The sequence below is a fragment of the Equus caballus genome, chromosome 22 (genome assembly GCF_041296265.1).
Source record: "Equus caballus isolate H_3958 breed thoroughbred chromosome 22, TB-T2T, whole genome shotgun sequence".
In the NCBI taxonomy this organism is placed as follows: domain Eukaryota; kingdom Metazoa; phylum Chordata; class Mammalia; order Perissodactyla; family Equidae; genus Equus; species Equus caballus.
Genome location: NC_091705.1, coordinates 20441874 through 20457088, shown reverse-complemented (window position 1 = coordinate 20457088; position 15215 = coordinate 20441874). Strand labels below are relative to the sequence as shown.

Sequence of the window (15215 nt, the reverse complement as noted above, 5' to 3'; positions counted from 1 at the left end):
TAAATAGGGGTTCTTATACTGCTCTTTTCTCTATAAGTTGACATTTTTGTGAAGTTTGAAATTTTCCATGATAAAAACTTTTATTAAAAAGTAAAAGTTGAAAGGCCAGCTCCAGTGGCTGTTTGTTTGGTGTGCTTAAGTTTGGTGTGTTTGGTGTGGTTAAGTTTGGTGTGCTCCACTTCGGTGGCCTAGGTTTGATTCCTAGGCACACATCAGTGGCCACGCTGTGGTGGCAACCCACATACAAAATAGAGGAAAATTGGCAACAGATGTTAGCTCAGGGTGAATCTTCCTCAGCAAAAAAAAAAGTAAAAATTAAGACTTTATACATTTTTCTGCTTAATTTGCACGTGCACAGAATGTTGTCTGGAAGGGCAAAACAAAAAACTGTCATTAGCGATAACTCTTCCTTGCTGCCTCAGTTCACATCATTTTTATAGCTTTCATATGGAGTTTTCAGAGTCCTGGACCCCAAGTATGTCACTTAAGGTTTGTGGACAGACTGGAGGGGGTGGAATATAGCAGGGAGAACAACAGTGAGAGAGCTGCTGCCCTGGTTTAAGAAAGAACAGAATAGAGGGGCTAGCCCAGTGGCGCAGTAGTTAAGTGCACACGTTCTGCTTCAGCGGCCCAGGGTTTGCAGGTTCGGATCCTGGGTGCGGACATGGCACCGCTTGGCAAGCCATGCTGTGGTAGGCGTCCCACATATAAAGTAGAGCAAGATGGGCACGGATGTTAGCTCAGGGCCAGTCTTCCTCAGCAAAAAGAGAATTGGTGGCAGATGTTAGCTCAGGGCTGATCTTCCCCAAAAAGAAAAAGAACAGAATAGGGCTGGATTCATGACAGTAGCAGTTAGGGTTGAGAGGAGAGGACTGATTCAAGAACTATTTCAGAGGTAGAGCCGATAGGACCTGACAAGCTCCTTTGAGGGCAAGAATCACCCTTCTTCGCCTAACTGGGTTTTCCCCACAATTGAGGGGAGTGCAATTCCAGAGATTTCCTGTCGTAGTCCTTGCTAAAGGGGATAAAAACTTACATATTTTAATTCTAGCATAGTCTATTTAATGAATGCATGACTAATATAATCCCCTTCCTTTTTGTTCAGAGCAACTACAACTTCACTATCTCTTTATAGGTTGGCTCATCAGTTAAGCAAACCAATCAAACATTTTTGTTGTTGTTCTGTTGTTGCCTGAAGAGGATTCTGTCACTTGCAACCAACAGGCCTGACTAAAGATCATACATACACAAACTTTTGCATACAATTTTGGGTATTCACCTATCTCCTCCCTTCCCCCAAGGCCTTCAGATTTAGAGTGTGGTCTATCTAAAACAAACATACATTCACAATACTCCCTGTTTAATAACCCTTTGTGGGCTCCCACAGTTTGCTGGGTGACTGATCAGCCTCCCCAACCTAGGTAGCTCTCTCAGCATCCAGGGCACCCAGGGTCCTTGCACTGGCCATAGCATTTGATACTTGTCTGTGGAACACCAGCTGCCTATACCCAGCCTGTCGCAAGCTGCCTAGCCTAAGACTGTTGCTGAAGCTTTCAACAGCCAGGTCAGCTTTGCTGAGGGCTACCTCCTCTGCCCCTCCACCTCCCTACAGATGATTTCATGAAGAAGGAAGACATGAAACAGGGAGGGCTACCCTCTCCCTGAACTTAACCCACTACTTCCCAGATCAACTCCAAGGAACCTCACAAACAGCATCGTGGAAAGGTCACTGAACAGGAAACTTCAGAACCTGCCCCAGGACACAGTAATGCCTGTGCAATACTCCCATTATCTAAGATCACTGAGAAAGGTTTTTAGAGAGCTTGAAATTTCTGGATGTTCTCTGAGGACAAATTCTGGGTTCTAAAAAAAATTCATCAAGATTATCAGAGGTCAGTAACATTAAGCAAAATAACTCATCGAGGCACTGATAGACCTCCAGACTTCTGCTACTCCTCTGACAAGACTCGCCACACCAGGAGTAGAGCTGGCCCTAAATCTCCTTTGCTTTTAACCCTTGGTTGCTGAGTCCCTGGAGGAGGGAGACAGGTGGCTTGCCCAATGAGGGTGTCAGCAGTTGAGCAAGGCCTGTTGCACAGGTGGGTCTGCTAGAGCATTTTCTACTCTTCACCGTGTTCGGGATGCAAAGATCTGGCTGAGATGGTGGATACGGACAAGGGATGATGGATTTGAGAGGCTGGAGGGATGAGGGAATGAGGGAGTTGAAATATTGAAGTCCGGAGGCTGGGAGATGGATGAAAAGACCGGGCTTGCTTTAGGCGATGCCAAGTCTAAAATCACAGTCAAGAGATCAGAGCTGGTGGGGAAAGAGAACTAAGGAAGCGGCACCGAAGGTGAGGTCAGCAAAAAGACACAGGCTTGGGAGCCCTTGCCCAGTAGGAAACAACAGTTCTGAGAGACCTTGGAGTTGCCCGCAGAGCAGGCGAATCGCCCAGAACATGGGCCTGCAGCTGATCGCGGGCCTCCGTGTAGGGACAAGGGGGTTCTTTGCTTCCCTCGGGGCCCCCCTCCCAGAGAGGGGCGACAGCGGGGGTAGGGCGGGTGGTTGGAATGGTCTCTTCCGGTGCTTGAAGAGAGGGTCCCTTGGCGGGAGGGACGGGTCTCGGCGTACTCAGCCTGCAGTCTTGGGAAGACCCTAGCAATTCGGGCGCAGGGGGGCCGCGCCATTTTCCTCCCTTCTAGCGCTCGGCGCCGCAGGCTGCTCCTCCAGAAAACGGGCGCTACGCTCCCCAGGGGTCTGAGTGGGGAAGCTGAGCGCGACCCGTCGCAGCCGCGCAGCAGGATTCCGACGCCGCCGGACGGGAGACCCTCGGCCGGAATCCAAGCCGCCCCCTTCCGCCGCCAGCCGGAAGTGCTTGCGACTCGAGGCAAAGGAGCTTCCGGTGTGTCTGCCGGGTCTCCGGGTCTCACCATGGCGGCCTCCTTGGCCGGCAAAGAGATCGTATTTGTCACGGGGAACGCCAAGAAGCTGGAAGAGGTGCCGGGAGGGTGTGGGAGGGCGACCAGGAGGCGGCTAGGGGTAGCATGTGGCAAGGCCGGCTGGGGTTAGGGTGGAGAAGGGGCTTCCAGGCGGACGGAAGCACGCGGGGAGAACGGAGCGTGGGGCTGGGAGGGATGGGTTGGACCTGCGTGTGTGGAAGAGGTTGGGCCGCACGGAGTGGGACGGCCCTGTGTGTATAACCTGGGGTTGGCCTTGATAGAAAAAAGGCTTTGACAGATCCGGGCACAGAGCTTGTGGGCTTAGGGGCTGCGTGCGCCGAAGGAATGGCGGGGTGCTTAGCACCTGTCGCAAAGGTCACCCATTAAGCTAGACCTCAAACCGGTACTCCGACAGCCGTCTGGAGCTGATCCAGACCCCGCTGTGGCCAAAGAGGTGGGTCATGTGTGAGGAATCATGATGACACCCAATAGATATGGCTGAGGCAGATCAGTGGGGTGCAGTCATTAGGGGACCCTTCGTTTGTCCACAGCAAAGGGATCCATGGCATGCCTGTGCCAGTACAGGGTGAACTTCTCAGGTGCCAGAGCGCTGTGCTGATAACAGGCTTGGAATCCTGAGGCCAGACTAGTCAGGCAGACAGGCAGTGCCACCCTGAACAGAGCCCCATGCAGGATGGTGGGTGCCAGTTCCCAAGCCCATCTCTGCCTCTGGTTGAGGAGGAGGCCCTCCCACGTTCAAAGAAGGGACTGGAATGGCCAGAGGAGGGTCACTGGAGAAGACGGACTTGAAGTTAGCCTAGAAGAGAGAGTCTTAACTCTTCATTCCCATAGTAACCATTGGCAGACTGATGAAGCCTATGGACCCTTTCTCAGGAAAATACTTTTAAATGTACAAAATAACATAGAATTACAAAGGAAATTGATTTTATTAAAGTACAATTCTCAAAATATTACAAATATTTGTGAACTAGTTACCTATTCTTTATTAATGCATTAAAGGGTTCAATCTATTAGTGTGTAATTACCATAATTTTAAAATAGGATTGTAAATGGTATTTTGAGATATCTGCTGCAACTGTAATGAATGGAGTATAACAACATCTGTAGGGGTTTTTTCTTTTTTTTTTTTGGAGGAAGACTGGCCCTGAGCTAACATCCGTGCCCTTCTTCCTCTACTTTGTATGTGGGACGCCTACCACAGCATGGCTTGCCAGGTGGTCCCATGTCGGCACCCGGGATCTGAACCTGTGAACCCCAGGCTGCTGAAGCAGAACGTGCGCACTTAACCGCTGGGCCACTGGGCCACCCCTATGTGTAGTTTTAATAGATTTAAAGGTCACAGGAGGTACTAATGCTGTTTTGGTTTGTTTTCTAATTTTACAATGGAAAGAGCTGCAAAATTTCAGCCAGGGGTTAGTGAAAATAAAGAGGTATTTTTTCCTATCCAAGCTCACAGGCCTCCTGAATCAGGATTCTGGGTAACCCCTGATAGAAACTTCCTAACCTCGGAGGACGGGTAGGGTTTCTGGAAGCATTGAGAAGGGAAGAGAGTGTTCCTGATGGGGGGTTTGGCATGAACAGAGACCTGAAGTAGGAGGGATAGAGTGAGGAGATGGGGGAACTGACCTGCTAGGGTGAAGCTCAATGGCCTTTCTTGAGGGGAAGCTTGAGGGGACTGGCAAGAGAGTTACCTGAAAAGAAAGGTAGCTGACAGTTTGTGTAGTAATGGGGAGTCCATAACAAATGGTGATAGATGTTCTTTCATTTTGGAACAGGTCATTCAGATTCTAGGAGATAAGCTTCCTTGCACTTTGGTGGCACAGAAAATTGACCGTATGTCTCTTTTTTTTTTTTTTTTTTTAAAAGATGGTTCGATTTCTCTGTCTCCACACTACCTGACTCTGTGTGTGTCTGTTTTCCTTAATAAGTGCCAGAGTACCAGGGAGAGCCGGATGAGATTTCCACACAGAAGTGTCAAGAGGCAGCTCGCCAGGTGCTTGTTCTGTGCGCATGTGTTCCCATACTCGCTCCTCTTGTCCTGGTGGCTCCTGGGGCCTGTGCTTGTTGGGGTGGGCAGAGAGCAATAGGGTGAGCACAGTTTGTCATGACTTCAAGACCTACCCAGGCCTAGCTAGGCTGGAGTCAGTTCATGTTAGCCCTGGAATACTACCTTGCTCACCCTTGACTGCATAGTATTCCTGCTGACCAACACTCACACCCACACCCACACACACACCCACACACACACACACACACACACACACACTTCTCTCTCCCTGATTTTCAGAGCTATTCATTCCAGCCAATACATTCTCACACACAATCTACAATACGATATGCACACATCTACGTCTGCACTCACCTATCTCTGTGGAACTGAGAAGGAGCATTTTATGCAAAGTCAGGCTGCCCAGGTATGAATCCCAGCTCTCCTGTTGCTGTGCCTGGAGCAAGGTTTACACCCTGCGAAGGGCTTTGGTGTCCTTGTCTCTAAAATTAAGATGAGAGATTAGCCAAGGGCTGTACCCTGTAGCAGATGGACCTCTATCTGCTGCTGCTTCTGCAGATCCCAGCTAGCTGTGGGCCTGGCCCTTGTCTGGGTGGCCTGGGAATTCAGGGTGGGGGCGGGGCCTGCTACTAGTTGCAGGTCTCAGGGCTGCATGTCCTTGTGCTGCAGGTGCAGGGGCCGGTACTGGTGGAGGACACCTGTCTGTGCTTCAATGCCCTCGGGGGCCTGCCCGGACCCTACATGTGAGTGCTCCCCCATCCCCTTGTAGGGCCCTGCCCACAAACTCGCCTAAACTTCGAAATGATTGGTTACCTGATATTGCCGGTCATTCAGTGTCTTGGCATCAACACCAATATTTCAGATTGTGCTGAGGAAGGATTAGGGATCAGGGAGAGGCCTGCCTTTTCTTTTGTAAAGTGTGAGAATGTGATTGTGTAAGTGGAGATGGGCAAGGGGAACCCACTGGTCAGAGAGGTACATTATAGGCAGATCAATTTCAGGAAAGAGGAAATAAGGAAGTTGAGATCTGAAAATGGATTTTTTTAAACTACCCAGTACCCTGGGCCCCCTGAGAAGGTCTTTGTGTATCTCTTGGGTACAAATACCTCAATTTGAATACCCCTCCCTGGGCTTGGAGGGCGAATGCACAGAAGTGCTGTCGCTGGGTGTTGAATACGTATATCTTTAACTTTGGGGTTGCCAATTTACTTACCAAGGCAGTCCACCCATATACACTTGTCCTTACAGTGCACATTGCTCTATATTCTCACCAGCACTGTGTATTATGGTGTTTCATATTCTGCAGCGTGGGGAGTGTGAAATGTTATCACATCTGCTTTTAATTTGCATTTCCCTAATTACCAGTGAGGTCGAAGCCTTCACTGGTTTATTGATTCTTCTGTGCATTGCCAGTTTGCCTCCATTTCATTTTTCCTATTGAATTATTTCTCTTCATTTTTTTTTTTTTAAGATTTTATTTTTTGATTTTTTTTCTCCCCAAAGCCCCCTGGTACATAGTTGTGTATTTTTAGTTGTGGGTCCTTCTAGTTGTGGCATGTGGGATGCCGCCTCAGCATGGCTTGATGAACGGTGCCATGTCCGTGCCCAGGATCTGAACCGGTGAAACCCTGGGCCACTGAAGCAGAGCAGACGAACTTAACCACTCGGCCACGAGCCAGCCCCTTCTCTTCATTTTGAGTTGAGACGTTCTTTATCATGTCCCCTTGGCTGTCCCCGGGCTCTCATCCCTGGGGGTGCAGCCCGGAGAAGAAGGTGGTAGGAAGATCCAAGCGCTCCTGGTGCCTGATTCACCTGTATTTCTCTTGCAGAAAGTGGTTTCTGGAGAAGTTAAAACCTGAAGGTATTATCCCCATTTGTTTCTTCCTTTAGATCTGTTGGGAATTGAGAATCTGGGGGTTCCAGGGGAGAGGCCCCAACTTGTAACTGGGAATTTCAGGTTCCACTCCCCACTGTGGAGCCCCTGATCACCTCAGTTTCCCCATCAATAACCTGCAGCTCACAGCTTCCCCACACACCCAGCCCACAGCTTCCCCACACACCCGCGTCCTCCAGGGAGCTGGCTGAGGTGTGGGAGGAGTGGATGGGGGAGGGGTGGTGGGAGCTGTGAATTTGAAGGACAGAGGGGCTGTAGTTTTTTCTGGCTCTCTGAGAGGAACTTGGCTTACTGAGGGCTTCCTGTCCTTGCCTCAGCCAGAGCCTGGCCCGGCCTGGGGGCTGACCGGTTGTCCTTCCTGGGACCCAGCAACGTGTAGGCTGTCACCCATAGTTGCAGGCCAAAATGTTTCCTCTTTAGGTGCTTCTAAAAGCACTTTATTTTATGGAACATTTCAGACATGTACAATGGTAGAACAGGGTAATGAACCCCACGTCCCCAGCATCCAACTTCCAGGGTTATCAGCGCAAAGCCTATCTGATGACCTGTTTATGCGCACCCCACCCCACCCCCCAATTTGGTGCTCCCCATACGGGGCCGTGGGGGCTGGGCAGCACAGACTGCCCTGAACCCTCACTGTACCCGCCCGCAGGTCTCCACCAGCTCCTGGCCGGCTTCGAGGACAAGTCTGCCTACGCACTCTGCACGTTCGCGCTGAGCACCGGGGACCCGAGCCAGCCGGTGCGCCTGTTCCGGGGCCGGACCTCGGTGCGTACCCACGCTTGTTCCCGTGCGTGCCGCCAGAGGGCGCTGCGACTCGAGCCTAAGGCCCAGGGTCTTCTGCGCCTTCTGCAGGATCTTCTGCAGGACGTTAGTGGGAAGGGCGCTTGTGGCCAGAGTTAGTTCCCAGGGTTCTGCCCAGAGGCTCTCTTGGGCACCACAAGTAGACGTGCTTTCAATCCAGAAACCTGTTTGACCCCTGAGGCTGGTTCAGGGAAACACACCGCGGCTCACAGCTGTTGAGGCCTGTACCCCCAGAGCTCTGCACTGTGTGCCCACCTAAGGATGTGGAATGTCCCTTCTTGTTAAGTGTACAGTACAGTAGTGTTAACTATATGCACATTGTTGTGCAACAGATCTCTAGAACTTTTCATCTTGCAAAATCAGATGCCCTCCTAAGATGTAGAAACCAAAGGTGACAACTCCCAAAGCTGCATCTACAGCTCAGACTTCTCCAAGCTTGAATCTCCTTATTCAGCTGCTGAGGCGACAGCTTCCTTTGAATATCACACAACCTTTCCAACTTCTTGTGTTCATATAAATCTTACTTCTTGCCTCAACTCAGTGCTTCCCCGGCTGCCCTTCAACACCCCGGTGCCTGCATATCAGACTCAGGTTCTGCTGCTGCTCACAGGGTTCAGACCACCCTCTGGGCTGGCCTGCTCCCCCCACAGCGCATCCATTCTCTCCTTGTGGCAGGAGTGTGCCTTCTGGCACATCACTCCTCTGCTTAGTCCCTTCTGCTCAGGATGAAAATCCAGACTCCCACCCTGGCCCACAAAGCCCTACCGTGGAGCTCCTCTGGGGGCTGTCCGCAGCCCTGCCTGGGTAGATTTTGTGTGTGGTAAAAAACGCACAACATAAACATTACCATCTTTACTCTTTTTACGTGTCCAGTACAGTAGTGTTGACTGTATGCACATCGTTGTGGAGCAGATCTCTGGGAGTTTTTCATCTTGCCAAATTGAAACTATACCTATCAAACGACTCTCCTTGCCCCCGCCCCCAGCACCTGGCAACCACCCTTCTACTTTCTGTTTCTAAGAGTTTGCCTACTTCAGACACCTCGTGTGAGTGGAATCCTGCAGTATTTGACTTTTTGTCGCTTGCTTATTTCACTTAGCATAATGTCCTCAAGATTCATCCATGTTGTGGCATATGACAGAGCTTCCTTTTTTAAGGCTGAATCATACTCCATTGTACGTATATACCACATTTTCTTTATCCATTTATCTGTTGATGGACATTTAGATTACTTCCACATTTTGGCTGTTGTGAATAATGCTGCTATCAACATGGGTGTGCAAATATCTCTTCGAGATCCTGTTTTCAGTTCTTTTGGTTATACCCAGAAGTGGGGTTGCTGGATCATATTGCCTGGTAAAATTTTTAAAAATTAGTTGTAGTTAGTGTGCTACTTTCACAGAAATGTTATTTCAAAAGTCAAGCTTGAACAACCACTGGTCCAACTTCCTGCACAGTGACTGAGCAGCAGCTGCCCTGCTGACAGGACCTGGTCACTGCAGTCCCCACCACTCCCTGTTGTCTCCCCCGCCTTGGCTGCTGCATGTACTCTGTTGCTTGCCAGTCCCCACTTTACCTGAGTGGCCTTGCTGTTGCTTGTTCTGTTCTCACCTGTGCTCTAAGCCCCAACCACGTTATCCTTTCAGCAACGCATATACCAGGTCCTTTACCATCTCGTGACCTTGGCAGCAGCCGTGTTCTCCACCTGGAATGTTCTTGCTCTAGCCCTTTATGTGGCCAAAGTGTCCCCTCCTCACTGAGGCCCTCTCTCGGCTCCCCATCGAAGTCCCTCCATCCTGTTATTCTTGAGCCCAGCTCCCTGTTTGTTCCCTTCCGGGCGCTTTGCATTTGGTAATCATTAATTTGTTTACTAGTGTAATGTCTGTTTCTATGAGGGCAAGGCTAGGCCTGCTGTGACCCCAGTGCTGAGAACACTGCCTGCCCCACTGTAGGTGTTCAGAAAACATTTGTGTGAGGTTCAGAGTGTTTCAGTAATGGGCTTCGGTCACACAGCTCCCCTCTAGCAGAATTTGCCTTTGGTCTGAATGACCTGGCATATATGTGGCTGATTCCCATCCTCTACTGCCTCTCTTATATTTTTTAAATTATTATTATTTTTTGTTTGTTTTCATGGCAACATGACACTTCATGACACTAGACTATGATTTGTGCTGTTTGTAACATTTTCCTGTTGGAATTTGCGTATTACAGCCAGTATTTATTGAGTTCATTTCTGTGTTGAACATTGTGCTAAATAATTTCTATTATATTATTTCACTTAATTGTTAGAACCTCCTTTGTATTTTCAGAAATGTGGTAATAATAGCAGGCGTAGGGTTTGTCTGCAAAGTTCAGGGTCCTCGACTTCCCATTAGGAGAAAATGTTTTCTGTCAGTTTTTCAAAGTTAACTTCTTCCATGAGGTCACAGTTTGTCAAAGCTGTAGAGAGGGAAGGTGGCCCCAAGGGCATCGGTGGGCCGATCAAGCACATAGCTCCTCCCTGTATGCGGTGGGAGAGCTGTCTTGCTCTGTTTTACTTACGTATTCAGCAAATGTTTGCAGGCACTGTGGACCCCTTGAAACCATATATTTTGAGTAAATAGGGTTTAACCAAATTCATGAACTAACCAAACTAAAACTGGCGACTGCCCTCCTCCTAGTGCGTCTCCTCCACACCCAGTGACACATCTGTCCCCCCTTTCCTCTGGCAGGGCCGGATCGTGGTGCCCCGAGGCTGCCGGGACTTTGGCTGGGATCCCTGCTTTCAGCCTGATGGATACGAGCAGACGTAAGGAGCCCCAGTTTCCTCTGGGGGTATGGGGTTGGGATAGCCGTGATCTGGGTTGGGTCAGGGCCCCGCCCAAGTGCAGGCACGCAGCTATGGGTGGGGGCAGCTCTGAGGGTGCCATTCCAGCCAAAGGCAGCTCTGCTGGGGTGGATGCAAGGAATCTGGGTGGCCCGGTTCACGGTGCGGGGGCAGCCGGGCGTAGCTGGGAGTCCTGGGCTCTCAGGCTCCAGCTCACCGCAGAGCAGCTGTGTGACTTCAGTGGCTTCCCTTCTCTGACCTTGGCTTGTCATGTAGAAACCTGACAGTTTTGTGGGATGGTCTTCTGATTCCCCCATCTAGTTTGGAAAAATGTTAACACTTTTGCAGCCTTTGGTGGGCACTACATTAAACCTCCAGGTGTCCTCAGGATTCCACATTACCCTCCCTACCCCCGCTTATTTACAAAGGACACGTTGGCCATTATAGGAGTCAGGTTTTCCAGGCTTGAAGGGCCTGTGGGGAGTGTGGCTTGAGGCCTCACAATAGCCAGACGGGGCTGAGGACAACATGAAAGTGCACTAAGAATGCTCTTTGGTGACACAAATGTTCTATATGTGCACTGTCCAATCCAGTAGCCACTAGCCACATGTGGCTGTGGAGCAATTAAAATGTGGCTAGGGCCACTGAGGAACTGAGGTGATTTTTATTCAATTATAATTGATTTAACTTTATTTTTATTTTTATTTTTTTAAGATTTTATTTTTTCCTTTTTCTCCCCAAAGCCCCCCGGTACATAGTTGTGTATTCTTCGTTGTGGGTTCCTCTAGTTGTGGCATGTGGGACGCTGCCTCAGCGTGGTCTGACGAGCAGTGCCATGTCCGCGCCCAGGATTCGAACCGACGAAACACTGGGCCGCCTGCAGCAGAGCGCGCGAACTTAACCACTCGGCCACGGGGCCAGCCCCAATTGATTTAACTTTAAATAACCACATATGGCTAGCCGCCACATATTGGACAGCACAGATCTGAAGCCCACAACTGCAGTGTGGGATTCTCACCTCACTGGAGTCCTGATGTGGAAGACGGGCCACTGGCCAGCTGTCCCACACTGCCCCCCCCAAACTCCCCCCAGCACATTAGAGGAGACTGCTGTGTTTGTTCTGTCAGGCCCCACTGCTTCCTGTCAACAGATGACAAAGCTGATCAAACACGCAGCTCATCCCCCTGTCCCCAGCTTCCCTTAACGATTTTTGGACACACTAGAGCAAGTTTAATATCCTTCCGCACTCATTAATACGGGTTCCTACCTACAGGGGAATTTAAAACCCTGTCCGATTTCTAAAGAATTAACTCTAGCCTCCAAGAGCTGGTGGCCCTGTTCTCCTTTCTTGGAGACTCCTTGAGCTTTGGGCTCTAGGAGGGGGTGGGGAGTACATACCCTCCCTGAATCTGGGCTCCCTTTTCTCTGTTGCCCCTTAGGTACGCAGAGATGCCCAAGGCTGAGAAGAACACCATCTCCCATCGTTTCCGGGCCCTGCTCGAGCTGCAAAAATACTTTGGCAGCCTGACTCCCCCTGGGGACAGTGATGATGGCCAGGGGTCCGGGGAGGGCTAGCCTGAAACCTCCTCCATCAGGCTGGCACCCCTCCAAGTACTTCCTTCAGGGTCCCACTTCCTGGGGGTGTTGAGACAGCCTCACCAGCCGTATCTGGAGGAGCAGCTGGCTCTGCTCAGAGAAACTTTGGCCAAGGGACACCATTCTCTTGCCCTTGGGGATTCAGTGGTTTCTCCTACAGCCTCCAGGCCTGGGATCCTGAAAGGACCTTGGATGTTAGAACTGGTCTGGGTGGGATTGCGGGTTTGGGAAGAACCACACAAACAGCGTTACGTGTTTTTTAAATGCAGCAGATAAAAGTTCTGGAAGGCACTGGCTTCCAAATAAACTGGATATGTCTGCTTCGAAACCGGCCCTGGGCAGGTGTCTGTCTGCTGAGTCCCCTTTGGCAGGAACAGGAAGCCTCTCAGGTCGGGGAGGAGGGCTGGGGCGGGACATGGGCAGCGCTGTGGTGAGGGTGTTTGCGTGCCCTTGCTAGCTGGAATATTACATCCTCTTTCCTTTATTCTTCAAGTGTCAGGTCGTGGGCTGACCTTTTCCATGCCAGATCTGTGCTGTCCACCCAGCCAGCGAGTGATGCCACTGCCCAGCTGGCCTCCATGATGTTCCCTAGGTTGGGGGGCGGGCAGTGTGTGATGTTGAGCGCTTTGGCTTTATTCCAGTATACGTGAGAGCAGCTACAATGTTGGCTTCTGATTATAATGCCAAGTTCCTTTTTTTTTTTTAAAGATTGGCACCTGAGTTAACATCTGTTGCCAATCTTTTTTTTTTTCTCCTTCTTCTCCCCAAAGCCCCCCAGTACATAGTTGTATATTCTAGTTGTGAGTCCCTCTGGTTGTGCCATGTGGGATGCCACCTCAGCGTGGCCTGACAGGCGGTGCCAGGGATCTGAACCATGGAAACCCTGGGCCGCTGAAGTGGAGCGTGCGAACTCAACCACTCAGCCACGGGGCCGGCCCCCCAAGTTCATTTTTATGATAGAGGGGATAGAGTCCTTGACCTCAGTTGGGTTGTCATGCTGTGGTTCAGCCTGGGGCCTCCCAGCCCCTCAGGAGGCCCAGCTCAGCTGCCCCAGACCCTCACTATGCCCTGGTGAAGCTGTTCCCTGGGAGGGACTTTGGGGACCCGGGGCAGCTCCCTTGCCTTTCCTGCCAGTGTTTCTCTGGTAATTAGAAGGTGCCCAACCCTGAGGACATTCGGAAAAGCCTGTTGTGCACAGCAGGTCGGGGGTGGGGTGGGGGCGTCCTCAGTGCTGATGCGTCACTCCCAGGCTGCTGCACTCACACGCAGCTCTGGAGAACATCCCCTCCAGCCACTGCTCCTTTGTCCTGGCAACATGGCTCAGGGCCTGGGTTTGACTGTTGTTTCCTCCCCTAAACTGCGTCAGAGCGCGTGGGTGAGGACAGAACTTCATTCCTTTGCCCCTCTCTTGCCTGCGAGGCCCAGCTGGGTTGTTTCCCCAGGAAATGCCGGTGGCCGAGCGCAGCCACCTCTGAGTTGTCTCCTTGGTGGTGGGTGATGTCTGGCTGGGGATCAGACGTGGGGTGCTGGGGGCCTGCCTGCTGCTTGCCTGTTGATTCTGGATACGCTGCCACCTGCAGGGAACACTCAGGCTACTGGGAAGGGGGCCCCAAAGAAGGACTGCATGCCACAAGGGCGCGGTGGGTCCGTGGGGCTTGGGGCAGGGCATTCCTCCGTTTGCTGCTTGGCTCCTTCGCTAGAGTGCTATCCTGGGCCCACAGTACACTTCCTGTCTCCCTTCTTAAACTTTTAGCTGCCCATCCCCACAAACAGCACAGAATGTACCCAACTCTGCCTGCCCAGGAGAACTGCTCGGGGGAAGGGTGAGGTGTCTTCATTGCGCCCCCGTCTCCACTCCCCCCATCAGTGCACGAGGGCTCCCATATCGCCACTCTGCCGTCCAGCCAGCATTGGTAGACTGAGTTTTGCCAGTCTGCAAAATGGAAGGTGCCGTCTCACTGCAGGGTTGCATTTCTCAGGTAACCAAGGGGTTTGAGTATCTCCTGTCACTCCTGCTATTGTTTTTGCCTCCCTCTCCCGCCTCTTCTCAGCCTTTGCGTCTTTTCTATTGGAGTCACTGTCTCTTTGTTAATCTGCAGTAATTCTTTGTGTATCAAGATATTAGTTCCTTTTTGGTTTGAGATGTAGCAGATATCTTCTCTCATCTGCTCCCTTAGTCTGTGGTGTATTTGTCAAACCAAAGTCCTGTAAGGGGATATGATGGGGTGTCTGTGAGCTAGGTACTCCGTCTCCCAAGGCTGCTGCTCCCTGGTACACATGGGTGCTCCCCTGAGCCCCAGATCTCTATTCCCTGCTGCCACTGTCATGGAGCCTGGCCAACTACCAAATGACCAAGCCAGAAACATGCCACCTCCATGCCATCAAACCAATCCCAATGTCCTGCCATCTAGATTCTTCCACTCCCCTCCATCCCCACTGTCACCAGCCTGGTGCATGGTGCAGCCCCTGCCCCACCCCAAGCCCACTACATATAAAATCTAGGATTCACCCAACAGACAGGATAGTTCAAAACTGCTGCTCTGGGGCTGGCCCCGTGGCCGAGTGGTTAAGTTCGCGCGCTCCACTGCAGGCGGCCCAGGGTTTCGTTGGTTCGAATCCTGGGCGCGGACATGGCACTGCTCATCAAACCACGCTGAGGCAGCGTCCCACATGCCACAACTAGAAGGACCCACAACGAAGAATATACAACTATGTACCGCGGGGCTTTGGGGAGAAAAAGGAAAAAAAAAAAAATGCTGCTCTGACCTACATGCGCCTGAATCTGTCCGGCTGCTCTGTAGTTGCCTCGGAGTCAAGGCCCGTCACTGTCAGCCCTGTTGATCTCTTCACCAGCCGTGGCTCTTCCCTGGCCCCAAGTCCTCTCAGGACCCTTGCACATGCTGTTCCCAGTGCACTTCCCCTGCAGGGTCCTGGCAGCATGGCAGTGCAGAGGCCTCCTGGGGCTTCCACGTTTCCCTGTTGGGCCAACGTTCACTGTATGGGGTTGTAAGTGACAGCCCACAGGTGGCACGCAACAAAAATTGGTCCCTTTCCACTTCCCCTAGGAGGGTCTCCCCCTCTCCAGGGCCCTCAGGTGGCCTTCAGAAGCTAGGGTTGGGCGGGGCAGCAGGGATGGAGGTGGCACA

General features: G+C 51.3%; 1 protein-coding gene across 1 annotated transcript; it reads left to right on the top strand.

Annotated features, from left to right (window-relative positions):
- Positions 1-2846: 2846 nt before the first annotated feature.
- On the top strand, positions 2847-12397 carry ITPA (inosine triphosphatase). Its single transcript, XM_001496329.6, has 8 exons — positions 2847-2998; positions 4737-4794; positions 4890-4954; positions 5639-5712; positions 6799-6830; positions 7516-7631; positions 10379-10455; positions 11913-12397. Exons 1-8 carry the CDS (start codon positions 2933-2935, stop codon positions 12046-12048), a joined length of 624 nt encoding a protein of 207 aa, XP_001496379.2. The 5' UTR covers positions 2847-2932; the 3' UTR covers positions 12049-12397.
- The last annotated feature ends 2818 nt before the right edge of the window (positions 12398-15215 follow it).

Excerpts from the sequence above, each read along its gene's own strand:
- ITPA (XM_001496329.6), top strand. The coding sequence starts at position 2,933 with ATGGCGGCCTCCTTGGCCGGCAAAGAGATCGTATTTGTCACGGGGAAC. Across the intron at positions 5,713-6,798 it reads GGCCTGCCCGGACCCTACAT|AAAGTGGTTTCTGGAGAAGT; the intron begins GTGAGTGCTCCC and ends TTTCTCTTGCAG. Across the intron at positions 7,632-10,378 it reads TGTTCCGGGGCCGGACCTCG|GGCCGGATCGTGGTGCCCCG; the intron begins GTGCGTACCCAC and ends TTCCTCTGGCAG.